Raw genomic sequence first — 26,739 nt, 5'->3', positions numbered from 1 at the left:
CTGCCTTTTTATAGTTTGACTTCGCTTGTACCGCGCTTGCAGGCAGGGGCTCATGGGAATTGTAGTCCATCAACATCTGGAGGACCACAGGTTGACTACCCCTGCTCTAAGGTGCAGAAGGGCAGAGTAAAACTTTGGTGAACGAGCCTGCCCATGGGCGTGTGCAGAGTGCCCTCCCGGGACAGGGGTGACGGGTGACGGGTGGGGGCGGGGGCGGGGGCGGGGCCCGTTCCTCAGGTAGCAACACCTGAGGCAGGTGCGCACGGGTCACGTGGCTCGGCCCTCCGCCTGGGGAGCCGCCGCTTCCTTCCCGCCTGGAGTTGCTCCGTCGCCGCGGCCGGCCGGAGCGAGGAAATGGGGCTGGCGCCGCTCCTGGCCTTGTGGTGAACCCCGGGAGGGAGCGCAGAGTCCGCCTGGCCGGATCGCCTTCTCTTCGCGGCCGTCGAGCGGGCTGCCGAGATGAGCAAGATCCACAAGTTATTCCGAGGCGGCGGCAGCGGCGGGGGCAAAGGCAAGGGGGGGCCCACGCCCCAGGAAGCCCTCGCCCGCCTGCGGGAGACGGAGGAGATGCTCACCAAGAAGCAGGAGTACCTGGAAGCCAGGATCCAGAAGGAGCTGGCCGTGGCCAAGAGGCACGGCACCAGGGACAAGCGGGGTGAGTTCCCTTCCGCTCCGCGCTCAAAACGCTTGGCCCTTGGCTGGGGAGCAGGTGGAGGCTGCCTGGCGGGCTGATCTCAGAGGGTATGCCCCCGTTGTCCCTTCTGCTCCGTACCAGGGACTCTGTGGGAAGTGGAAGGGGAGAAAGAGCTGCCCAACTTCTAAAAGACGGTGGAAAGTCCATTTAAAACTTTCATCTGCGCCATGAATGGGTGTGTGGAATATTTGTGAAAAGAACATTGGATCACAACTTTACATGGACATCTTTACTCTTCCAAGGAAAAAACACCTATTTCCCCCCTCCCCTCCAATCGTTCCCAGAAGGCGACTCCATTGTTTTCACAGAATCTATTCCCTTGCATTGCCTCTGCTGCCACCCCTTGTTTCCTGCTTGTATAATACTGTGAACCTTACACCCATCTGACAGGTTTCACCTTGCTTAAGCTTTAATAAATTACGATAGCAAAAAAAGCTACGTTTTAGATTCTGGAACGTTTCTAGAATTAGATCACCTCAAAAGCTATAATTAACAATGATATCATGTTCCTATTATGTAGTGAGGCACATGAACACAGATCACATTATTTACACATTCTGCTGTGATGCCTCTTGTCAATGCTAAACTAGTCAGGATTTGTAAATTACCTGAAGACCAGGATGTATGTGTCCTTGGAATCAGGTGTGACTGTTGCAATAGCATGATAAAAACTTGCTCAGTAAATATATTAAAGTGGAGCTTTAAAAAACTCCAGCAATAAAGTGGTTTGCCTTTAAGAATCTCACGTTTGGCAACTTAATGATGCACGTTATTTGCTATTGTAAAATATAGAGAATACTTTATGCATAAAACAGACCCTGTTGTTTTAAACTGAAGAGCCTTATGTGGTTTAAGTCACTGTCTTCTCCCCAATGGATTTGTTTTTGGTCTTCAGAATGTGATATTTTAGGGTTGATGAAGAGCCAGTCAGGATATAGAGCTGCCTATGTTTGTGATGTGTTTGCATTGCATCGGCAGGGCAATTCTAAACAGAGTTGCACCCTTCTATGTCCATTGCCTTCAGTGGATATAGAAAAGTGTTGCTCAGTTTAAGACTGCGCTGCTGGAGACCCACCCTAGCTATCCAAGAAAAGTTTCTGCATGAAGTCGTTCAAGTGTGTTCTAAGTTTATGTCACTTGGAGGAGGGCAGGGAGTGGTTCCTGTTGGCAACAGAAGATAGGACCCTCAGTAATGGGTTTAAATTACATGTACAATGGGGGTGGTTAGATATTTGGGGGGGGGAATTTCATAGTCAGAGTAGTTCAGCAGTGGAATCGGCCACCTCTCTGATGGTCTTTAAGCAGCAACTGGACAGATATTTATTCTGGATGCTTTAGGCTGATCCTGCCTTGAGCAGGGGGTTGGACTACCTGGCCTGTATGGTTCTATGTAGGAGTACAAAATAAGAATGGCTTTCCGCTTGGTGAAAGGGCTCATGTTTCACCTTTAGATGTAACTTATATGTTGGATAAAAGAAAAGACTAAATCCCATGAGTACTTTATCTGGGAGAAAGAATCACTAAATTCAGCAGTGAATGCACCTACCATTGCATGGTAGGTCTCACTTTCACACTTCATTGTGATAAAACTGGTGTGGCTTAATTCTGAGTAAACATGCACAGGATTAGGTTGTGCTTGTGTCCCATTCCCTTTTGTTTGTGTGGGAAGCACTCACTTTTTAAGATGCCCTAAATATTTGTCCACATTTATTTCTACAGCAACTCTTTGATATGTTATTGGCACAGCTAAACAGGTTAGGATTCAGCCACATACGTTGATGTGCTAGTGAATTTAGAGGGACACAAAAGTTGAGGAAAGAGGGCTTGGCTTATTATCATCCAGAATTAAAGTTAGGAAACTGATCTCTGCCTTAAGCACAAACCCATGCGTCATCTGCATGGTGAGTTTCCACTGTAAACACTGACTTGGTGGCTGGGGTTATTTTACTACAGATCATATAGCTTGTGGAATCAAAAACCTTTGATTCTCAAACCTTCCATGTAGTACCAGCCTTTGCATGCCAATTAAGGCTTAGTTATGATAGCTAGTACCAGCTTTAAAGAAACAAGAAAAGACTATGAGAGCACAGTACTCGGAAGAGCGTGTTATAAAGATCTGAAACATTATGCTCTATTCTTGTATGTATGTAAAAATAACTGGAACAATCCCCAAATGCTCTGCGTCCTTCAACCATCAGTTCAGTAATTAAGTCTCTAATAGCAGGTAAACTTTTGAATATACTGCTCTGTATGTGCCTGTGGAGGAGAGGAGATTTCAAATCTGAGATTTCAGGGTTTTTTTCCCTAGGAAGTGGATACAGGAAATTGATTTGGGTGTGCATATTGCAGATAAGGAGTCTTCTATTGTGCTAATGAGAAAAGGCGCCAGAGGAGAGCCACGTCAACATCTGTGTTTTCTCTAGGAGCAGCCTTTAAAGTTGCTGGGTCTCAGCCTTGCTTCAGATTTCTCACTTGAATATTGAACAGTTTTTGCTGGACCTCTTTTGGCACAAGCTGCCCAAGCCTAGGAGCTTTTAAATGATGCTGCCATAGGAATAGGATAGCTATGCTGTCTTGCGCCAAATCTTCCCTTACCCTTAGATGGAGACTTCAGAACAGGAGATTATATAACTTCTAAACCATAAAATGGCACCAGAACAGTCTCCAGAGAATTAACACGTTAAGCACAGAACCATGCAGATGCTGAAGGCTCACTAATCTTGGTTCAGGAATTGTGAAGCAGCCACGGTGTACTGAATCTGCCAGTGGTGCTAGGACTGGCTTCAAAAGGGTGAGTTCCACCAGCCTTCCCTCCAGAGCTTGACTGGCCCCTGCTGGCATCTGCATAGATGACTGGAACAGAGAGTGTGTGTTGTCCAGACCAGCAGCAGGGGTGACAGCTGAGAGGCATGTGCCTTCCTGACTGGGTCCTTCACTGCCTGTATCCAAAGCTGTGAGATCCAGGTACTATCTCCTTGCCCACAGCAGTGTAGTTGCTGTGGGGAGGGGCAGGGGAGGAGATGTGAGCCTCCCTGACTTAAGTAACTACTGCCTGGGGCCAAGGTAATAAGCCGAGGTGACTGAGAGAGGCTCTGCATGCTTCCCAGACAGAGCCACCGCTGGTTGTGCTTGGGAGATCCACAGCAGTGGTATATAGATAGATGATGGGGTACAGGCTTCCCAGACCCATGGTTATGGTTGCCAGCCTCCAGGTGGGATTTTGAGATATTGCACTTTTTCCGCTGCTCTTCAGCTGACAGATCAGCTCCCCTGGAGAAAATGGCTGCTTTCTAGAATGGACTACGGGGCTCTGTGCCATGCCGAAGTCCCTGCCCTCTCCAGAATTCACCCCTCAAATCTCCAGGTTTTCATTCAAAGTTCTGTGGTAACAACCCAGAGCTGGCAACCCTACTTATGGTACCTGGATCCAACGTGGCAGAATGGACAATTGGGAGGGAGACATATTTTTCCCAGACCCACCTCTAAGCCACCTATATCTCAGCCATGGGTGATCAGGGAGCGATGCATACAGTCTATACGTCTGGACTGCATTGCCCTGACCAAGGGGGTGGCATTGGTAAGATGGCAAGACATTTGACTTGGTAATATCCTCCCTAATGATTACTAAATATGTTTTGTGACGTCGATGTCCCTGATGCTAGTTCAGCCATATTACTGGGGAGGAATGTATCTATTACCTGAGAAAAAAAATGTATTCTCGGAGTGTTCAGAAAATACAGAATCATGGTGATTTCCCAAACAGACTGTGACAAACTTGTGGTGTGAAGTGTAGGTCAATGTGGGGTAATGAGTTCTGGTGGCTGCTAACGCATCTTTAAAATGTCCGGACAGTCCGGATTCTCTTATGCAGCTCTCCTGATGGTGCCTCAGCATTCCATGTGAATGACCTGGCTGTTGAGACAGAGTTGTTATTTCAAGTTGGGCAGTGATGCAAGAGTTTCATGTAAGCACAGCACAAGCCTAGAAGCCTACGCACAAGAACCCTGCATCAAGGCTGCAGTGAACTGGACGGGTCGGCTGCCTGGGAAGAGATTTCTAGTTACTGAAGTTGCTTTCCAAAATAGCAAAGGCTGCCCCTGTTTCCATATTATTCTGTTTCCCTTTTATTACTATTGTGAATGCAGAGGTATTGGCACTGGCCATAGAGTGTCATTTTCCCTAAACTGAGCCCTGCCAGAAATTTTCTTGGATGATTTTAGGTAAAATTGGCATTGTGTTACAGTGATCTTTTTGCCATGAACTGCCAGTTCTCTGAATTTCCAGCTTAAATTTTTTTTAAGTCTTTAGCCCTTCTCATGGCTGACATACAAGGGGAATGGTGCATTCATCATCTTATAATTTTCATGCATGTGCTTAAACACGCATGTTCAGCTCTCGGTCTATCAGTTAGACCTTTGTGGATCAGATAGGTCTGTTCAATATGTTCTGGCTGTACAGTCCTGAGTCCATGAGCCTTCAGACCCCTCTAGTCCTGTAGTTTGTTCCATGGCTTGTATAGGTAGGTAAAGTATCAGCAATGGGCTTTATGTCAGATCACCCTCAGTCTGAAATGTGGTGGTAATCAAACTGAACTTAGCTTGTGTGACTGCTATAAGAAGGCAGGCCCATTTATCCACTTGTGTGGACCCAACTGGCATTTATCTCTCAGGGAACTGATCTCTCTAATTTGGAGATCAGTTGACATTCTGTATGAAATCGCCAGGGCCCAATTGGAGGCTGGCAACCCTCTTGTGGCGCAGAGTGGTAAGGCAGCAGATATGCAATCTGAAACTCTGCCCATGAGGTTGGGAGTTCGATCCCAGCAGCCGGCTCAAGGTTGACTCAGCCTTCCATCCTTCCGAGGTCGGTAAAATGAGTACCCAGCTTGCTGGGGGGTAAACGGTAATGACTGGGGAAGGCACTGGCAAACCACCCTGTATTGAGTCTGCCATGAAAACGCTGGAGGGCGTCACCCCAAGGGTCAGACATGACCCGGTGCGTGCACAGGGGATACCTTTACCTTTACCTAACCCTCTTTATAGTGTTTTTTTTAGAACTCTGTTTCTTGTTGGGTTTATCCAGAGGTCTGAGCATTCTAATGTGTTGGCTGCCTTGGGCCCTTTTTAGATGGTGAAAGTGGCCTGCAAATACTTTAATAAATATTAGGGGACATCAGTTTTTAGCAGATAATAGTGTGCGCGGGTGAGGGGCCCGCACTTAGATGAACACCTTAATGTGATGAAGGCATTTACATGTGTCAGCACAGCTCAGACAATACTGGAAGGATAGATTCAAATGAGTAGCTGTGTTGGTCTGAAGTAGCACAATAAAATCAGAGTCCAGTAGCGCCTTTAAGACCAACAAAGATTTATTCAAGGCGTGAGCTTAGTCTGAGGAAGAGTGCTTGCACTCGAAAGCTCACACCTTGAATACTGTTAGGAGTTGAGACTGCCAAGACTCCTAGCAGAGTCACTCAGAATGACCAAAGCTGAAACACAAAGCTGAGGTGCACCCACCCCTTTCAGGGATCAAAGGCCCCATCGGCAGAAGAGAACAGACAGTTCCTATGGTGATGGGTATGGAGGAATCTTCAAAAGGTAGGGGAAGGGGACACTGACAGAGCAGCTTTCAGACAATGGCAGTGCCACTGCTGCTAACCCTGGTTAGTTCTGTGAAGAAGAAAGCACAATGGTAAATCATTTAGGATCACTTCTTACCCCAGAAACTCTGTGAGGACAATGAAGAAAGCTGACAAGAAGTTGATTCAGTTGAAATGTGGTGTTGGAGGACAGTTTTTTGGATATCATAGACTGCCCAAAAGACAAGTGGGTTCCAGATCAAATCTAGCCTGAACACTCCCTAGAAGCTGAAGTGACTAAACTGAGCCTATCTTACTTTGGTCATATGATGAGAAGATGAGGGTCACTGGAAAAGACAATAATGCTAGGCAAAAATAGAAGCAGCTGAAGATGAGTAGACAGAAGAACGTAGTTTTCAAGCTGGCAATGGCAAAAACTTTATTCAAACAATATAAGCAGAATGAGTTCCTAGGTACAACAGCCTCGTTTTCATTTTTATATGGTCTGCATGAGGACATGATATATTCTTACTTTGTTACAGTTCTCTGATTGAGTTGAAACAATGAGGCTATTGTACCTAGGAACTCGTTCTGCTTATATTTGCTTATATTGTTTGAATAAAGTTTTTGCCATTGCCAGCTTGAAAATAGAAGGCAGCAGGAAAAGAGGAAATCCAACAGATGGGTTGACTCAATCAAGGAAGCTGTGACCCTCGGTTGGCAAGCCTGTTAATGATAGGATGATTTGGAGGACATTAATTTATAGGGTTGCCATAAATCAGAACTTACTTGATGTCACTTAATCCATACACACACACACCCACCCATCCACCCACACACACACATGGGTGAGGGAAAACTCTACTGCCTTTCTCCTTTACTTTGTTCTCTGTTTCATAGAATTTCTCTTCTTGACCAGATCACGTCTGAAGTAATAGCAGAGCCAGTCTGGGTTTGACCTGTTGTTATCAGGGGTCCCCTCCCCCAACACTCTAAACTGCTGTCATATGCAGGATCAGCTCCATATTAAGGGGATGTGCCCTCAATGATATAAAGGGTTACCAGCCACAAGATGGGAAGTGGAGTTCTCCTGAAATTATCTCCAAACTACAGAGATCCATTTTCTTGGAGGAAATGGTAGCTTTGTAGGGCAGGCTCTATGACTTTACATCCTGTAGAGTTCCTTCTCTAGGTGTCACTGCAGAGAGAGACCTACTGGTGATTCCTTCCTCTTCCCACCAGTGCTTCAAAGGCCACTGGGAGAAAAATGGAGAAATGACAGATGCGTGCCAACATATTGTTAGTGAAGCATGATGCTTCTGGCGAAAATTGGAAGTGGTGTCAAGAGTTTGTGAGGGACACTTTGGGTTTTGCTGATATTTTGCTGACATCATGACATTGCTTCTGGTTTCTGTTGGAAGCACCATCATGTGCTGGCATTACCTAGGCACGCATCTTCCTGCTCTGGCACTGGCTGCCCTAGCATGGCGTTTCCTAGTAAAAATGCCAACTCTGACTTGGGATATTTCTGGACAGTTGGGGTTGTCCGGGGGGGGGGTTGTCAACAAGGATGTGTAATCATGGAATCCACTCAGGAAAGTTGCTATTTCTTCAGAGGAACTGACCTCTGTAGTCTGAATATCAGCTGTAACTTTGGCAGAACATTCTACCCAGAGGCTGATAATCGTATTCCCTGGGAACCACAACCAAACCTCCAGGAATTTCTGGATAGGTAGATATAGATGATAGGTACATAGATAGCTCTTCCTACGTGCTCAGGATGGGTAAATAACCTAGCTTTGACAATCAATAAAATTTTAAAACCATATACTGTAAAAACCCTTGATGGCGACCCTAGTGGTTGGGAGGATAGCAACCATCACCTTGTTTCCTCCTGTAAGCCTTGCCATTTCTGGTGTTTTAACTCTCTACCAGTTTGCCAACTCTGCTTAGGCCCTCGAACACCTAACTCTCCTACTTTAGTTGGGATAAGAAGAGAAAGAGTTGGTACTTATAAGCCACTTTTCTGTACCGGAAGGAGTTTCAAAAGGACACCCTGTGGGGTGGGTGAGGCTGAGAGAGCCCTGATATCACTGCCCGGTCAGAACAGCTGTATCAGTGCCGTGGTGAGCCCAAGGGCACCCAGCTGGCTGCATGTGGGGGAGTGCAGAATCGAACCCAGCATGCCAGATTAGAAGTCCGCACTCCTAACCACTACACCAAACTGGAGAGAAAGTGGCAAGGAGCAGCAGGCTCAGGTGGCATGCTGTGTTCACTGCCACTAGTCGCATGTGACAAATATTCTACATTTTTTAAAACTGTAAAAGAGATGCAATTGAAGCCTGAAGACATTAAGTATGCTGTGATAATCATGCATTGGTGAAATAATTGGAGTTTGATGCTTGGAGGCATTAATGAGGAGTAGTGCAAATGTTATTCGGCTTCTAGCTCTCAATTTGAGCAATGCGTGTATCAGCAACTCTGGCATGCCTAGTAGGCTTTATGTTAGTTTTATCTCCACTCTCTTAGGGAAAGCTTTTTTGCTTTATTTTGGATTACAACAGGGATGTGCATAATGAGTGCTACTTTAATGCAAATCTCCACAGAACTCTAGGCAAGTGTTGGCTCTTACTATTGTAGTTCTGAGGTCAGAATAATGGCAGGGTAGAGATGAAGTGACCTGTGACTTTATGTTTATTTCCTCAGATCCCTCTTTGACTCTTAACTGGCTCTGTTCTTTTTCTGAACTTTTTGGGATGAGGATCTTCTTCTTCTTCTTCTTCCTGTCACTATGAGTGTCTGCAACGTAAGTCCATATCCTGTACAATACATTCTCGAAATGAAGGAATGCTGACTGTGCAGCAAATGAATGACAAACCTGCATTTACTGAATGAATACACAGCTGTTATTTAAAGGCTCCTCAGTAAAGCACTGGAAGAAACATGCTGAAATGAAAGGAACCTGGCACAGGTTTTGTGTATGTACAGCAGTGGTTTTCAACCTGGGGGTCAAATGACCCTTCCACAGGGGTCGTGGCAGGACAAGCAGCTTGGTCTGGTGAGGGGGGTGCCATCCATACAACAGCCTTGCGGGGTAGATCGAGATATAGCATTCCTCTGTCTGGAGCAGTGGAAAAGTCCGAGATCGGCATGGTGGGACAGAACTGAACTGAGAAACCCCGGAAAAAAAACAATTTATATACAATCATGAACAATGGATCTTCATGCTATTGGTCAGTTTTGGTTTAATTTCTGTGAAAGAACACTTGCATAATTTTATGGTTGGAGGGTCACCACTACATGAGGAACTGTATTAAAGGGTCGCAGCAGTAGGAAGGTTGGGAACCACTGATGTACAGGGTTTAGTACTCCATAAGAATAGCCCCCCTATCCTATTCAAATCAAGGATCTAGGAAAAGATAGAGGAAAACCTCATCACTCGTTTCAGCAATTGCTACTTTGAAGTTCCCCGATGGCCACAAGAGCACTGGCTCCCCTCCCCACAAGTGGCTGCTTTAATTCAGAGAGCTCCTTCTATCTGCTGCTGCCTGTCAGCATATTCTTTTTGGCTTTATATGAGGTTGTTACTTACCAAGCAGACATGTGTTGCCAGATATTTCTGACCCTATAGGGTGCTCTGTGTGTGCACTGATTTCAAACTAGTGAAAATGGCATAAATAAAACAGCAGTTTTACAGGATATATTTGTTAATTTGGTTGGTCACGAAGGATGCATTCAGCTCATGTTCTGACAGTGAATTCTTGCGAGTGTATTAATGTCATACACTTCTGCAAAACAAAGGATATTTTATGTGAATCAACAACAGGCGTGTTCCTAAAATCTGTCTAGATGGCTCAGAATAAAAGCTAGTGGACTAGCCTTGCTCTTAAGGAAAACGTGTGTTTCCTATGACATAAGGAGTTGAAATGAGGCTCGTGACGTGTTCCTGGAATGCCTTGCTGTGGCCCAGCCAGTCAAACAAGACTGGGCAGATCTTGAAGTTCACAGTCCTCAGTTTGGCTGCTGTGATCCAAAGAGTTCCTTCCATGTGCTGCTGCCTGTCAGCATCTCCATTTTGGTTCTACACAAAGTTGTTATTTGCCAGTTGTGCTACTGATCAATTATTGGCGAGATGAGAGGCTGATGGCTACAGTTGAATAGCCCTAATCAGCTAAATCTATGGTGTGTGTTTCTATGTATAGTGGGTGTAACAGACAGCTTGCTGAACCCGTGCCCTGGAAGATAGCTGATATTTGTGCTTTTGTCAGGGTATGCGTGGGAGAATGTGCCTCCAGTGATGGGATACCTTTGTTTTACTGTAGTGCCAGTAATCAGTTTGTGCTACAGTTATCTGGACTGAGAGATGCTAAACACAGGAAGTTTAAATGAAGACATGAGTTTAAATGTGTCCTTGTGGAATGTTGGTTTTAAGTTTGGAAGTAATTTATTGCAAGGACAGATTTAAGCGCCTTAGGATAATTGCAGGCCATGTGGCATATCTCCCCTACCCCATAATTACATTATTAAGGGCCCAATCTAACATGCTTAGAAGCATTCTTCAATCCAATTAATCTCAATTTCTGGTAGTAAACCATATGCATTTTGGATGCTTTCTTACGACGACCATAAGAAAATATGGTAACTTATACATAACAGTGAAGACAAAATCTTGCATAGCATCACTGGCCCCTTAGAATGTGAGTAGCCATTCCGTAGAAGTGATCTGAATTATGTTATTGGAAGTGGAGCTCTTAGTGCTGTTAAACCTGCACTGATCCTAGCAAATCACATTGGGTGACTAGCATTTCATCTTGCAGTACTATAAAGAATCTAGGAATTCCAATAATTTCTAATGGGAGACAGTGTGGTGTAATGGTTACAGTGTTGGACGGAGACTAGAGAGGCCCATGATCAAATCCCTACTTAGTTATGAAGGTCCTGGGCTGATGCTGGGCAAAATAATCCTAAGGACGAAATGGGGATGGGTCAGGTACCATGAATCCTTGAATTCCTTGGAGGAAAGGATGTGAAAGGACAACAAATGCAAAGGACAAACTTTAGGGTGCCACAAGATGGTGTGTGGTGTAGTTCATAGGCAACCACCTGTTTTCATCCTTGTGATTTGAAATGTTCATTGGATGTGTCATTAAAGCACTTAGGGTCTTTGTCCCTGCAGCACACAACTGCAAAGAAATGGCAAATTCTAGAATCTTATTTCCTTGCAACAGAAATCCTTGTATCTGGTCTAAGAGGAACTCCTAGGTCAATACATCGCTTAAAAAAATCATAAAGTTGAAGTCAGAACAAATGAGGGGTCTGGGCCTACAACACAATGTAAAATTTTTCAATGTAAATATCTGTGTGCATTCCATGGAATTTTTCACTTTTTGTTCTTGGACAGCGTTTCTTTCCCTTACTGTATATCAAATTGCAATTGAAACAGATTATAGGTTACAGTGAAACAGATCCTATTGGCTTATACAGTGTTCCATTCATGGCAATAATAATAATTGGCACTAGAAGATTTGGTTTTTATACCGTGCTTTTCACTGCCCAAAGGAGTCTCAAAGCAGCTTTTCACTGCTCAAAGGTGCCTGCCCTGTGAGGTAGGTGAGGCTGAGAGAGCCCTGATATTACTGCTCTGTGAGAACAGCAGTATTAGGGCTGTGGCAAGCCCAAGGTGACCCAGCTGGCTGCATGTGGAGAAGCAGGGAATCAAGCCCTGCTCTCTAGATTAGAAGCTGCAGCTCCTAACAACTGCACCATGTTGGGAGGAGGACATGGGAGGAGTATAATAATAATCAACCCTGACAGTGCCAATGGGTCTGGTCCAGGGACTTGCTTTCTCTGCAGCCACACAAGAGCTGCAGGAAATATTATTTTAAAAGTCTATGGAGGTCCAGTTTGGCTCAGGACCAAGTCATGAGGGACTATCACTATTACTAGGTGGAGCCTGGAGTTCTTCTGGAATTATGATGAGACAGTTGAAAATAAATTAAAAAATTCTAGACTACAGTTCGCCAGCAGGAAGTAGCAGCTTCAGTCACATTCTTCCCTCCATGCCCCAGGAATTTCCCAAGATGGAGTTGGCAATTCTGGGGGAGGGGGGGGGGGTGGAGGGAGGGAGGCTTCCCCCTCCCCCCGTTTTCCCAAACCATAGTGATTCTGGGGTGGGTCTTTCTGTCTCATGCGTGGAATACAAACAGATATTCATGGTTCTTTACAATAATTCAAAGAAGACCCTCATAAGGAACTGAGAGATTCTGCGTCTCCATTTACTTTTCCATGTCCAGGTTTTCCATCTTGCCTGATTCCTTCCTCGTTCAGCACTAAATCTGTGAAGCATTTGCATTTCTATTGCATTATGAAATGATACATAGCTGACATCTTCTCCCTTATTATGCAAACAGTCGCACTGCAAGCATTGAAGAGAAAAAAGAGATATGAGAAACAGCTGACCCAAATCGATGGGACGCTTTCCACCATTGAATTCCAGCGTGAAGCCCTTGAAAATTCCTACACAAACACAGAAGTATTCAAAAACATGGGTTATGCTGCTCAAGCAATGAAAAAAGTCCACGAAAATATGTAAGTGGAGAAAAATAGCAACATTTCTTAGGAAATTGCCCTTGTCATTATGGCTACAATTTTTGCTATTGTTGGAGTTCGGTTTCCTTTTTGGCTAGAAATTCTAATTTTGTGGGCTGTTGCTATGGATGCTATTGGCCCGTACAGCTTTCGATTCTAGGAAGTGCTAGAATTCAGTCCTTGCGAGAGCTGTTTCATTTTCCCTATTCAGGTTTTGTAGTGGCCAATTCAGTTCAAATTACCCATTGCTATGTCTGTTATGTGTACCAATAGCGGAGTTTGGATGTTCTGTTCCTTGTCCCACTTTCAGCTCATCTTAGGGTTCCCAGGGCTCCAGGAATGGCAGTCTTCTTCCTCCATGAGGGGGGAGATGGAGGGGAAACTTGCCTGTGATGGCAATGCAGTACTGTCCATTTAGTGTGACCCGGAAGTGGCATCATATGTGAATGATACTCTAGTTACAGTATCACCCCACGTGGATGACATATCTTCTGGGATGTGCCTGGCACTGGTGAGCTTCCCCGATGCTGGTATGCCTCCAGCTGGTTGCTAGCCCTGGGCTAGCAACACTAGTTCATCCTCTGAATAGCATTGTCGACAGGCCTGGAGAACAATGTCCTGCCCTTTAATAGAGGGCTAAGGTGTGAAAACGGGCAGCTGAAACTTCATGGCATGGAAGGAAATATAAATAACATCCCATTTTGCTTCTGTTAAAGAAGCAGGTTATTTTTTCCCCCTCCAGACTGTTGGCAGCTTTATCTCCGTGTGACCTGGGCCATAGTTCACTGAAGACTGTGCTTTTCAGGCCACTTACATTCCAGCTGCATTGAGATCCTTGCATGCAAAAAAACTGAGTCTACCAATGGAACCCTTTCCAATCTGTGAATTCATTTGGAGAAATCAAGTAATTGGGATGTTTGTTTCCACAGGGATCTGGACAAAATTGATGACATGATGCAAGATATCACTGAACAGCAAGATATTGCACAAGAGATAACAGAGGCTCTTACAAGAAAAGTTGGTGATGATTTTGATGAGGTTGGTAATACAGCCAAATGAAAAAGAAACCATGCCTACTGCTGAAATGTCACTCTCTTGTTTTAATTTGATCAAATTTTGTCAAGCTCATTTCCAAGTACTTAACACACTTGCACTTCAAACCTCAGTTGACTTAAGAAGCAGACTGTGCTCAAGTGGTGAAAAAATAGATTTCAGACTACCCAGCTCTGAATAAGGGCCATGCTAGAGATAAATTTTCTCAAAAGAAATCTTAAGTATAGGACTGGGGTAAAATTCTGCGGACCACTTTTGCCAAGTGGTCAGAATTACTGAAATTCAGTCTGTATTTTAAGAGTCTTGCATCCTCACCCCTGGAAGCATGCCTTCTATCTCAGGGCTACTACTTCCACTGTTTTTACTTTTTTAAAAATACATTGGTTCAGTTGTGTGATTTATGCCTACCATGCTGTGATACACAGAAGTGGAATGAGATATTCCAGCCAAGTCTGCCTTCAGAGCAGATGCATACAACACTGACATTCAGCTCACTTATGCCCCTAAATCATCCCCATGTTCTCGGCTCTTTCAAGTGGAACAAGGAAGAGTCCTACAGTGTGGGAATAAAGCACAATTTTTCAGTGCCTTTAGCCATCCACTGCCTCATGGGTACACCAAATAGCCACAACCTCAGAGAAGAACGGAAGGTGGCCTTTCAAACCCTGGCCCCCTTTAAAGCAAGTGTGGCCTTTCACTTGATGCTTCTCTTTCAGGAGGTTTGTCGTGTGGGGGCAAATTGTTCTTGAGGCATTCTGATATGCCTGCATGTTCTGCTGATGCTGTGTGGTATCAAAAGGCCCTAGCCTCTTCTTGATCACCTAGTGGGGCAACATCAAAGCTATTGGGATCAAGCTCTCCATTGTTGTACCTCCACCTGATCCATCGTGAATGAGTAAGAACCCAAGAGTCATGTGACTCTTCTGTACTGGAAGACAGAATGACTCTGAAAACTTGTTCAGAGCTGTTTTCTGATGCCTGAGAAACTAATACTTGGTTGGGTTTTTTAACCAATCCAACCCTGCAAATAATTTACGGAATTTATATTCCAGTTTTTTCTCCCCTGGGGATCTGAATTGGCTGACAACTGTCTCTTGTATTTAAAATTACTGGTCTACAAGACAGTTGCTGCTCTCTTGCACATACCAAATATGTCTGGGGTGTGTTGAAAGGGAGCAAAGAACTAGCCCATTTATAAGAGCTTCCCAGCCTGGTTGCCTAAGTTCTTTAACATTAACTGTTTTAATGCCCCACCTTAATTTTTAATAGACAAATGTTTTAACTCTGTTACTGTAGATGTTGTAAGCCATCCTGAGCCCTGGGGGAAGGAGGCATATAAATCCTTAATACTATTTTGCTCCCTTATATATTTGGGAAACAGCCTCCTGGGAGGAGACTGTCCAGGGCCCTGTCCATCCAGGTCCACCCTGATTAGCCCTCCCCCTCCAGCTCCCACCCTCCCTCCTTGGCTGCTAGAAGCCTTGTGGCTGCGGCCTCCATTGTCGCCCATGAGGAGAGAGGCAGCGATAGGACTTTGCAGCCCGCAGGTACGCTCCTGCTGGGAGGGAGCGGGGGGGGGGAGTTTGCAGCCTCCCTGCGGGCCACAAAGCCCTGTCGCCCGCTTTGCGGATCAAAGGGAGCCACGGCCACCCTCTCACGCCCTCCTGCCTGCCACCCCTTTCAAAGCCCATTTTTAAAATGGGCTTTGATACTAGTTAGATAAATAATAGAAAAAGACAATTTTAAAAAAGAGAATTCCACCGTGGCCTGATGTGGACTTAGCATGCTCATTTCTGTTTAGGAGGCATGGAATGTCAAGTAGAAAAGGAAATGGGAGTTTTGAAACTGGGCTACACAAGCCCACTAGAGGCTTATACTCTCCTAGAGAAGAAACCCTGGATCAGAGTGAAGCTCCTCCGTTCATTTCCCTGCCCTATCCATGCAGTTACTCACTGGTGCCCAATTTATAACTGAGCTTATTTCTTGAACCTCTTACTTTCAGGATGAACTGCTGGCAGAATTGGAGGAACTGGAGCAAGAGGAACTCAACAACAAAATGGCAAATGTCCGATTACCAAGTGTACCGGCCACATCGCTGCCCTCACAGCCCAGTAAGCTGTTGGTTGTGTTGAGTTGCCAGTTGGCAGGGTATAAAATGGAAATAATCAGGGGCAAGAGATGACCTATGATACAATTCATTTCTAACGGATAAACTTGTTTCTTGTTTTTGCAACTGTTATTTTAATATAAGGGTACTAGAGTTTTCAGTCCTACAGGCTTCATTGATCCTACTTTTGTTGCCTTCATGTGAAGATCTAGATAGTTTATGGGCTAGCATAAAAGGACTGCAAGGTACTGGAGAGCTGCTATGACCATTAGTGTTCATGGATATTTCCTTAGGGACTGGGCACAAGGTTTCTCCTGGCTGGCCTCGTTGTTTTTCCCCCACCCACTCCTTGGACTAAGTCTCAGCGGAAGAAAGCTACTGTTATATTACCTGAGCCCTTATTGAGGTCACTGTATAATAACAAAACAGAAAGCCAGGTTGGCAGCAATAATACAGTCAGGATTTGCTATACAGCAATATTGACCAAGCTGTCCTGTGCTTAATGTTCACACTGAAGAGTGACCTTTTCCTGGTTCTTTCAAGAGTACTGTGTAGATCTGAAAAACACTGAACTCCTATTGGGTACTCTTGCTTGTTTAATTATTTGAAAAGCTACAGGTGTCGTGACTGTTGTCATTTTAAAATCTGTGTTTTTAAATAACACCAAGCTTATTGCATCTGTAGATTTTAAATGATGCCAGAGTTGGTTGCATTCATAGGTTAGAGCCAAACTACATAGCAGTTTCACAGCTACAGTGTAGAGTTGTTCTAGCAAATGTTGCCCAATGCTGAAGACAAATAATAGAAATGCTTCCTTTTGCTGCTACTGCCTCATTTTCTCAATTGTCCAGGATATTGTCTCTTGCTGATATTTATTGGGTGGACTCCTGTTAGTGCAAGGTTGTGGAAAGTTTATTTCTCATATACTCATGTGTACTAATAGCTGTGCAGGTCAGGCAGCGGGGAAGGAGGGAGGAAATCAGTCCTTTCTGTCCCCTCTATGAGCATAGCTCTGCTCATTGGAGAGGCAAAAAGGTTGACACATGAATCCTTCCATGTTGGGAATGCTCCCTGTGTTGGAAAGCAGATCCTGGGGGGGAAGGGAGATTTTGGACCATCAGTGACCTTGTCTGGCAGTTTCCAGGACCCAAGCCATTTTGTGTATTTAATAGCAACAGACATACTGCCCATGACAAGCATGGGATTAGAACCTGCACTGGTAGTAGGAGGAGGAGGTACAGGAATAGTGCATAAAGATCGGCAACTGGCTATCCAAATCTCTGAACTAAGACCATGGATCGAAGCCTGGCTCACAGAACAAAGCTCTTTGAGTGGTTCTAGCACCTTCCAACAAGACTTTTCTTAACAATGGCAAGCACATCTTCCACCTGATTTTACTGGAATCTGAGTTCGGTACAACACAGCTGCAATTCATGTGGAAGAGTTTCTATTAAATCATAGACTTCGTATCTTGTTACTCCTGTATAGTGACTTGTTTTTTACTCATCTGTTGCTACAGCGTCTTCAAGGAGAAGAGTGGAGGATGACGACGACATGAAGCAGCTGGCAGCCTGGGCCTCTTAACAGGAGCTTGGGGACTTACGGCAAACACCACGGCCAGAGTTCATGTGTTCTACACAGTGTGTTTGTGTTTGGTACAGACCAAACTGGTCACTGTTGATGTTTTTTGTATCTTCATTTTTTAAAAACTGCGCTGGGAATACTCCAAAACAGTATCAAAAATGCCCTTTCTTCTCATGTAGTTTTTTCTTTTGTATGTGTATTGAAGAGACATATTACTGGGTAATCACAGTATTTATTATCCTTTGGCCTTAAGGATTGTCTGTATGTCTTTCTCTGTCAGCATGAAATGTTCTGCAGCAGCAAGATAGAGATCCAGCTCTTACAAGGCCCTCCAGCTTCTTTCCCCTTTGGGCCAAGGTAGCTTAGCTGTTCTGGGCAAATACGCTGCAAAACTGGCTTGCTGCACAGGATAGCTGATGCAATGGTGGTGAGTTTAGCATAGTTTAAATGCTAGATTTCCCCATCTCAGGTAGAAAAGGAATGAGTTGAAAATGGGAGTCTCTTTTGTACAGGCCTTTGCAGATTTGGGGTAGGGGATTAAAATTGATAGTCCATTGGGGCCCCCATTTAGCTGTTATTGCATACAGGAAATACAGATCCACAAGTGATTTTGCACTGTTGAATTTCTGTACTTATATACAGACTCTTACTTCATGCAAATACTTGTAGTCAGGAAAACAAAATCCCATGGCACTTTAATGGCTAATGCAAGTATAGTTGCAAGCTCCTCTTTACATCAGTGTATGAAAAGATGACTTATCTTACATAGGCACATAATCATAAAGCACTAAGCAGTATAACTCTACTGCATTATTAGTCCCTGAGGTGTCACAAAACATTATTTTGAATGCGATCTAAAATACTTAATAGAAAAGGTGGAACTCACAGATTTCTTCCTTGAATTAGACTATTTTAGTTTTAACATACTTGCAAAAGTAACTGGGAGGAAATCCAAATTAAAACGAATGTGAGGGCCTTGCGCTAAAATCAAGTGGGACATGCCAGTCTCTGCTGTGACCAGAGTAAAGAAGAGACTCATTTGCTGCATTTTCCATTCAGTTTCCTTTATAACGCTGAATCTTTCATAGAGAGATTTCACAGTGCCCCGCCTGTTGCTGAAAGGAACAGTCTTAAAAGCTTTTAAGATTGTAGCTTTTTGAAAAGGCTCCCATTTCTTCAATGTGTTTTGTTTGAATTAATCTCTTCTTTAAATGTTTAATTACAGGATTGGAATAACTTATTTGATTTTGTGTTCCATATTTTGCAGCCAGTTACCTTTTGACAAAGGCTGCAAAATATGGAACACCCTTACCACAAAGCTAGGTGTGCGCAGACGAATGGGCGACTGGCAAGGAAGAGCAAATGTAAATAAAGTGTTGCTGTTGAGTACCGTTTACTAATCACATACTGTATACATGCGATGTTGAGCAGGGTTTGATCTAGCAGCAGTTGGTGGGAGGGGACTGACATTGTGACTGGTGTGCTGGTTGACACTCACTTGTATAGGTTATAAATTCAACATGCCAATTTTTTTTTTTGCTTCAGTTTAGCCCTTATAGGACTTCATTTAAATGCCTAGGATTCTCAAACCATGAATTTTGTTTATTAACCTAATTAGACTTTCCAGTTGAATGAACATAGATGTTGTGGCACTGTCTTTGCTGCAGTGCAGGCTGGGATACAAGCTGGGTTTTGGCAAGGGAAGAACAAGGAGGATGGAACAAGCATTGTTCAAGGCAGGCCGGGTTTCACCTTATGTGAACTAGACTACTGAGTATAGGAGGCTCTCTGTTTACCATACATCGTATCTATTGGGCAGAGAATTGCCTTACCCTTGTCAGTGCTGTGAGTTAGGGGGCTGGTGGAGAATAGAAATGTCTAGTGTGATGCTGTTTGGAAATAAGGTAAAGGTGAACTAGACGTCTAGTAGCAACTCTGTGCCTTTTGGAATCATGCACATCTGTGCTTCTTTGCAATAAATACCATTTAAATTAATGTCATATTTTATTTTCATGAGTATTAGAATCAGGCTTTTAATTAGTTTTCTTGAACAGCTGGATGAAGACAAACAGTGAACTGTTTGCCCCTTGGATACTGACAATCCAGGATCCAAAGGGGCATGAGGTTGCTGGTGCATCCACAGTTAGAAGTTCTGGGATTCCTTTCATAGTTAACTTCGGTATTCCTCCCTGATGAAACTGAGTTGAAGCAAATATCAGTGAAGCCCTCTGAAAAAGGGCATTTCGAGTTTGGCTGTATTTCGTGCTCCTGAGGCCCTGAATAACTAGGATTACCAACCTCAAGAATGGTGTTTGGAATTAGTAGACTCTGGTTTACAGATCCTGGAATTAAGGACAGCTTCCGATTCTACGGCATCATGTTCCCACTAAGCTCCTTCCCAATTCCAGACATTGCTTCCAGGTTAACCCCAGAAGTAACAAATAGACTGGACAATCTACTGTTTGGCATCTGCCATTTAATGAATGTAGACCTTCCAGTAGTAACTTACAGAGTTAATCATTTTTCAACCTTAATCATAGGTGTGCCAGTGGATATGATGTAGTTTAAGGCTTTATTTTTCTTGGTCTAATCATGACCCGGGATTGGGGAAAGAACAGGGTTCTGGATTTTCTAGAGATTTCTGTAAGGTATTTGTGAGCCTGTTGTTTACGAGACAGACTAAGACAAAATGTATAATTAGTGTCTGGGTGGAAACTGTACAGTTATAGCTTGCTTCAGGAAATCTAAACCCACAGCCAATTTTGGGATAGCTCTTTTCTAGGCAGCTAGTTAAGAAACAGCTTGTAGGAGTCTTTCATTGGTCCAAGCATAGCACAATGCTAAAGCCAAGAGCCAGGTGCTTAATGGCTGAAGTTTGTCTGAAGACTGAAACACAATGTGACAGGTCTATATATTCACATGGTACTGGTCAAATATTGTGTCACTCTTTCATACTAACCTAAAGACCAGAAGGAAGATTCCATGAATGTAGAAACCTAAGATTCTAAAAAAAACCCCAATGATGCAGTGAAAGGAATAAGTCCAATTCATCTGTCCTTACAGGAGTTGCTATTAAATGTAATTTCTGCTCAAAACATGGGATTATCTAGGGCAGGGGTAGTCAACCTGTGGTCCTCCAGATGTTCATGGACTACAGTTCTCATGGGAATTGTAGTCCATGGAGATCGGGAGGGTCACAGGTTGGCTACCCCTGAGGGCATATAAAGGCTAGTTGGAGATAATTGTTATAGGGCGGGAGAAGGAACTATTCTGGTTGTCCACTTTAAGAAGGGATGTCTCATCAGCCTACTTCAAATTCTTTTATAAAATGGCTGGCCTCCAGCCCAAGAACCTTTGTGCTCTCACCCTTTGCCTCCTGCCTAGTCAGAGGCCTACAGCTCTTGCAGAGGCCTAACCTTACAAGTGTTCTGTGTCACATCTAATTAGAGCAGGGAGAAAGCAAGGCAATTCTCAGCAGTAAAAGCAAGAAGATGCTGCAATGCCCCTTAATGTTATTGTGCTTAGAAGCAGGGTACCAGTGAGCATCTGAAAAGAACTATGCCTCTGTTGCATGTAATTTGAGTAATACCATATTTGCCAGCGTATAAGAAAACCCCCCAACATTTCCACTCAAAATATAGTTTGTTATATACCCGGCCCACCCCTGCATCTCCCTGTGACCGGCACTAGTGCGCACGTGCGAGCTCTGCGTAGACAAGGGGTGGGGCGGGACCAGTCACGCCAAAAAGGCAGGCACCCCTGTCTTGCTGCTGATACTCGCTGCAGCCACGCTGATGACCTGCTGCGGCCGCGCTGGATACCACGCGATACTGGATGGTATGTAGAATGAGGTGGGTGGGCATTGGGAGGCCACTATGGGCAGCTATGTCTATCCCAACTGAAGTGCACCCGGCGTATAGGATGACCCCCCCCATTTGGAAGCATGTTTTTTAGGGGTAGTCTTATAAAAAAGTAGACTTATACGCCAGCAAATACAGTATGTGAAATTATGCAAGGCAACGTTTTTTCTGACCATTAGGGGGCACCCTAAATTCATTTTCCCACAAAAATCTACAGTTTCAACCTTTTTCATATTAAGAAATCAGCACCCACAAATATTGTTGGGGAGCACATAGTATCTCTTGCAACATACTATACAGGGCTGACTACTTCATAAAGTCCAGAGCAATCACCTCACTAGCCTGCCCAAGCATCCCGTGGCATTTAAAAACGCAAGCAGAATAAATTTGTGAATCTTTCAGCTATTCCCAGGCACACTCTTGCTATTCGGAAAGCTTGGATTGAGTTTAGATGAAAAGGCAGAAACCTTCTGTATGCCATAATGGTCCCAAACAAAAGAAACAGCAGTGGCAGGGAACCCGGGAAAACAAGCCATGGGGTACTGCATCTTCATACACAATTAGCCCTTCACAGAGAAAGTGCCAGCACTGACTCATCGCAGGTGGGGATGAACAGAGTCAGGAAGACAACCAGATGCAGAAGGCTTCAAGCACTACAGGCACAATGGTACCTTCACCCTCCCCCTCTCACCAGCAAAATTATGGGATCCTGAAGCCTAATCACCACCCGTTGTCCAGGATGGCTGCTATGCCCTCCCCTAGTCTTATATCATGGAGGGAGGGGGATAGTCCTACAGTCCTGCCAACAAACACCTCACTCACTATTTCTCTCACACACAGAACTGCAGATATGAGTCTAGCTGCTAAATATCCTGAGGAATGTACTTTGTTGCCATGCAACAGAAAGACTCCACCCTGTGCTTATTTACAAAGAAGGAAGTTTCATTGATGCCAAACAGACTTTTGTCCAGTTACGTATCAGTTAGACACAAGAACATTAGGCAGCTGTATACCAACACTTTGCACCCCCTAAGGCAGGGGTAGTTAACCTGTGGTCCTCTAGATGTTCATGGACTACAATTCCCATGAGCCCCTGCCAGTATTTGCTGGCAGGGGCTTGTGGGAATTGTAGTCCATGAACATCTAGAGGACCACAGGTTGACTACCCTTGCCCTAAGGGTTTTTTTTGGGGGGGGGAGATGGTAGTGGTTATGCTTTGCTTTCCTCTATTTGCCCCCTAGCAGCTCACCTTCCATCACTAGTTCATTTGCTTTCCTGCTTCCATCCCTGCCTCACTTGCAGAGCCCAACCTGGTTGGCTCCTATACTTGTTTATACCTTCCCTTTCCCTCCCTAGGAATGCAAAGCTGCTTTTTATCTTCACAACAATCCTGAAAAGTAGGGTAGGCTAAGAGTAAGCAACTGGCCTTGGGTCACCCAGAGACTTCAGGTCAGCACTCTAACCACTAATGCTTGCCTACTTGTGAAGTCTTGAGTTTTGCTCCACACTGTTTGATAAGTGGCACTCCTATCACTTGGTTATTTCCCCCATTCCTTGCTGTTTCCGCAGTGATTATACCCTCTTGCCTGTCATGGTCTTTTAATCCCACTGTTCACATTTTATTCACACTTCCACAAGTGTATCTTTGCTGGCTAAGGATGGACTCCATGCATTTGACAAAGAAAGTTATAACCTCAAAACCTTATGCTGATAGAGTCTGTCACCATTTAAAGCAAGTTATTTTATTTTATTTTTTTACTATATCAAAAGTTCTGTGCTGTTGAAACTATAAAGGCTGAGTCATGGGGCAGATTTAGAGGGCCTGGTACTTGGTTTTAAGAAACAAAGCTCTCAGATTTCTTGCACACTCAGCAATGTGGCATCTCGTTAAGGGTCCTCTCATAACTCACTGCCAATATATAGACAAGCACACTTCATCAGAAATATAGTAGAATCAATAAATACGCCAGTTTTGCTTATGACTCTAAGACCCAGAAGACTCTTAGAGAAAACAGTGCATGAATAAAGGATGTGAATTACAATGTTACCAAAATCTGTGTTGTCTACTCAAATTGGGAGTGATTCTTCAAGATCTAGGCTTAGGTCTTTCACAGGTACCAGGTATTTTAAGTGGAGATTGGGATTGAACCTGGGACCTTCTGCATGCTAAGCAGATATTCTACCCGAAGTCATGGCCCCTCCCAATTTTCCCTTTGCCTATGAGAATTAGATCATTTGCTATTTTTAACTTGAGCTCTGTAGAAGAGTTTTAGACAAAAGCAAAGTTATGAACATTTATATCTGAAATGAAGATCGTTCCTTTATGGACTAAGGAAATCCCATTACATTGCATGATTTAATTTTAGCAGACTCATGAGCCTTAAGATCCTGCATTAGTAGCAGTTCAAGCCATCCATATTCCGTAAAACTGGAAATGTGCAAGTAATATAATTACCCTCAGGCTATTCCCACCCCCCCAAAAAAGCATAAATTAACTTCAAAACTATTGAGTGAAAAGATACTGAGGTTCTGAGTGTTGGGGATCACTTGCCCCAAACTGCATTTTCTGAAACCAGCTCCCCATAATGACTAGTCAAACTCACCTGGTCATACTTTATACAATGAGCTTCTTGCCAAAGAGTCATGATGGGGAAATTCAAAGAGCAGCAGCAAGGAATTTCACTAAAGCATTACAAGGCAAGAACTCAAATTCAGAACACCTCCCCCCTTTAAAGGTACTTCCATATCTATCACAGATGGGAAGTTCAGCTATGAAGAGATGGGCAGCACATAGTTTTTGTCAGGTATTCCTTGGATCTATAATCTCATCATGCATAGAAGATGTAGTTTTGTATGCTGCATGCTCAACCCACACTGAAGATCCTGCTAGAATTTAAGCTCAAACCATATGCCCTTTTTCCTAGGCTCCTAGACAGGCAAAAGGACCCACAGGGTAGTATCCAAAAAAGGAAATATTACACAGGCAGGAGGAAATCACCATAAGGAAATATTTGAATACAGGATGGCTAGGAGTTAGTCTACAATTGTCTAGCCTTTGAACTAAATGGTGCTGAAAGTACAATACTTCCATTACACATCCCAAGTACCTACCAGTTCAGTTTTAACTATACTAACCAACTTGGAATCATTAAAGCAGACTAGAACGGCATCACATCTAATCCATAAACTGAAAGCAGGGTGGGGTGGGGGTGACTTTGCACACAACACAGACTGCAAACTAGATTGCACTCACAATGGGGGCAGGGTGGGTGCCAAAATCTCCATGATGGCAGACGAAGAGAAGGTTGTAAGACAGAACTGCTTGAAAGGATTCGACAAGGTAACCAACTCTAAGCTACGTGAGCATGTGCCTCCTGTGTGACATCCTCCTAAATCATTAAATTCTAGTAAAAAGGTAAAGTTATCCCCTGTGCAAGCACCGAGTCATGTCTGACCCTTGGGGTGACATCCTCTAGCGTTTTCTTGGCAGACTCAATACAGGGTGGTTTGCCAGTGCCTTCCCCAGTCATTACCGTTAAATTCTAGTAGGAGACCTTAAACCCACATCTAGGCAATACACTCAAAAAGGTAAAAGGAATAGGACACAGAGGTAGGAAACTTACTTAAAGTCACACAGTCTACAACAGACAGACCTTTCATAAGAATCCTAACAAATGTAAAGAGCCATGTTTAAAATTTATAGATACAGTACCAAATCATGACAACAACAAAAGTCCAGTGCCTGACCATAAAACCTTTTCTATTCTCAGATAATTGTTCTGGGAAGCAAATAAAAGGACCATTTAATGCATCACTGCCAAGGTAATGCACAATTGATTTCCTTGTTCTCTTGGCTTGTAATTATCCCCTTTGGGTCCATCCCTGCTCTACAATTTCCCCCCAAGTTACCAGAAACTTGTTCCTGTTCCAGTTAATCCAAATCAGCTTTGCCACCAGGCCCAGCCATCCTTTATTCCACTTTCAAGATCTCAGCTTCTTTTAAGGGGCAAACAGGCTTATTTCAGAGCTTCCCAGTTTTTTTCAAGTTGTGGGTACCCTTGGAATTTTCCTGCAGGAGCCAGAGCTGTAGTGGTGGCTGCTGCCAAAGCAATGCTTTTAAAAATTTGTACAGCTAATCAGATCTCAAATGGCCATTCAGAACCTCCCTGGCCAAAATATTAATCTAGCCTTGCCCACCTTCTAAAAAGATGGTGGTGCCAGGTGCTGGTGGCTGCCTGGGTAAGGCAATAAAGTGTTTGCTGATCTCAGTACAGCAGAAGCATCATTGGGTGAAATAGCAAAATATCCCCCATGCCAGGGATAGTCAACCTGTGATCTTCCACATGTTCATGAACTACAATTCCCATGAGCCCCTGCCAGCATTTGCTGGCAGGGGCTCATGGGTATTGTAGTCCATGAACATCTGGTGGACCACAGGTTGATTACCCTTGCCCTAAGGGTTTTTTTTGGGGGGGATGGTAGTGGTTATGCTTTGCTTTCCTCCATTTGCCCCCTAGCAGCTCACCTTCCATCGCTAGTTCATTTGCTTTCCTTCTCCCACCCCTGCGTAACTGGCAGAGCCCAACCTGGTTGGCCATGAACATCTGGAGGACCACAGGTTGACTACCTCTGCCCTATGCAACTGAGGACAAGCCACCCCCATGGTAGATTCAATCAAACATACACAGCAACCATACAAAAACAATTTAAAAGATTTATCAGGAAAACAGGCACCCTCTCATGCTGAATCATTTCAGCTCAAATGTCTTTCAGGTGATTTGGAAGGCCCTGGTGAGTATGGGACCGCTCTGAACATTTCCACATTAGTGTCAGAATCACATGATCACTGCCATGAGATCTGTGAACCAATGTGTATCCATCTTGGATTCTGTATGACCAGCTTGTCTGCTTTGGCCTTCTGTTAACTGTACTTTCTGAAATGCTTTGTTCTCCTTTGCAACATTATCAGACAGTCTTATATGTGTAGTAGCTGTAGCTAGCTGAACCAAGGTCAGGGAGGTTTGGGTTATTGCCTTGGCTTGGCTGCTTTCCCGGATGGTACCTGGGCATGGGAGGGGGCACCCTTGAAGGGAGTGGGAAATCTTTGGGGTAAAAGTACTGTCTTTTGAGTGTACTCGCCAGTTTTGGCTTTGAAATTCTAAGGTATGGATCTGCTTGGAAAATAAATGCTTTCTTCCTGAGAAGTGATTGTTTCCAGTCAGTCAACCTGACAGGAGATGTATCTTATTTTAGCCTTGCTTTAGGGGTTTCCTTT

General features: G+C 44.1%; 1 protein-coding gene across 1 annotated transcript; it reads left to right on the top strand.

Moving 5' to 3' along the window:
- The first annotated feature begins 238 nt into the window (after nucleotides 1-238).
- CHMP4C (charged multivesicular body protein 4C) lies at nucleotides 239-19,599 on the top strand. Its single transcript, XM_077352034.1, has 5 exons — nucleotides 239-655; nucleotides 12,683-12,860; nucleotides 13,790-13,898; nucleotides 15,916-16,024; nucleotides 17,540-19,599. The coding sequence occupies exons 1-5, from the start codon at nucleotides 460-462 to the stop codon at nucleotides 17,602-17,604; spliced, it is 657 nt and encodes a 218-aa protein (XP_077208149.1). The 5' UTR covers nucleotides 239-459; the 3' UTR covers nucleotides 17,605-19,599.
- Nucleotides 19,600-26,739: the final 7,140 nt, after the last annotated feature.

This window comes from Paroedura picta, chromosome 9, assembly GCF_049243985.1.
Source record: "Paroedura picta isolate Pp20150507F chromosome 9, Ppicta_v3.0, whole genome shotgun sequence".
Lineage (NCBI taxonomy): Eukaryota > Metazoa > Chordata > Lepidosauria > Squamata > Gekkonidae > Paroedura > Paroedura picta.
The sequence above is the reverse complement of the archived record's forward strand: the minus strand, read 5'-3'. Positions and strand labels throughout refer to the sequence as shown.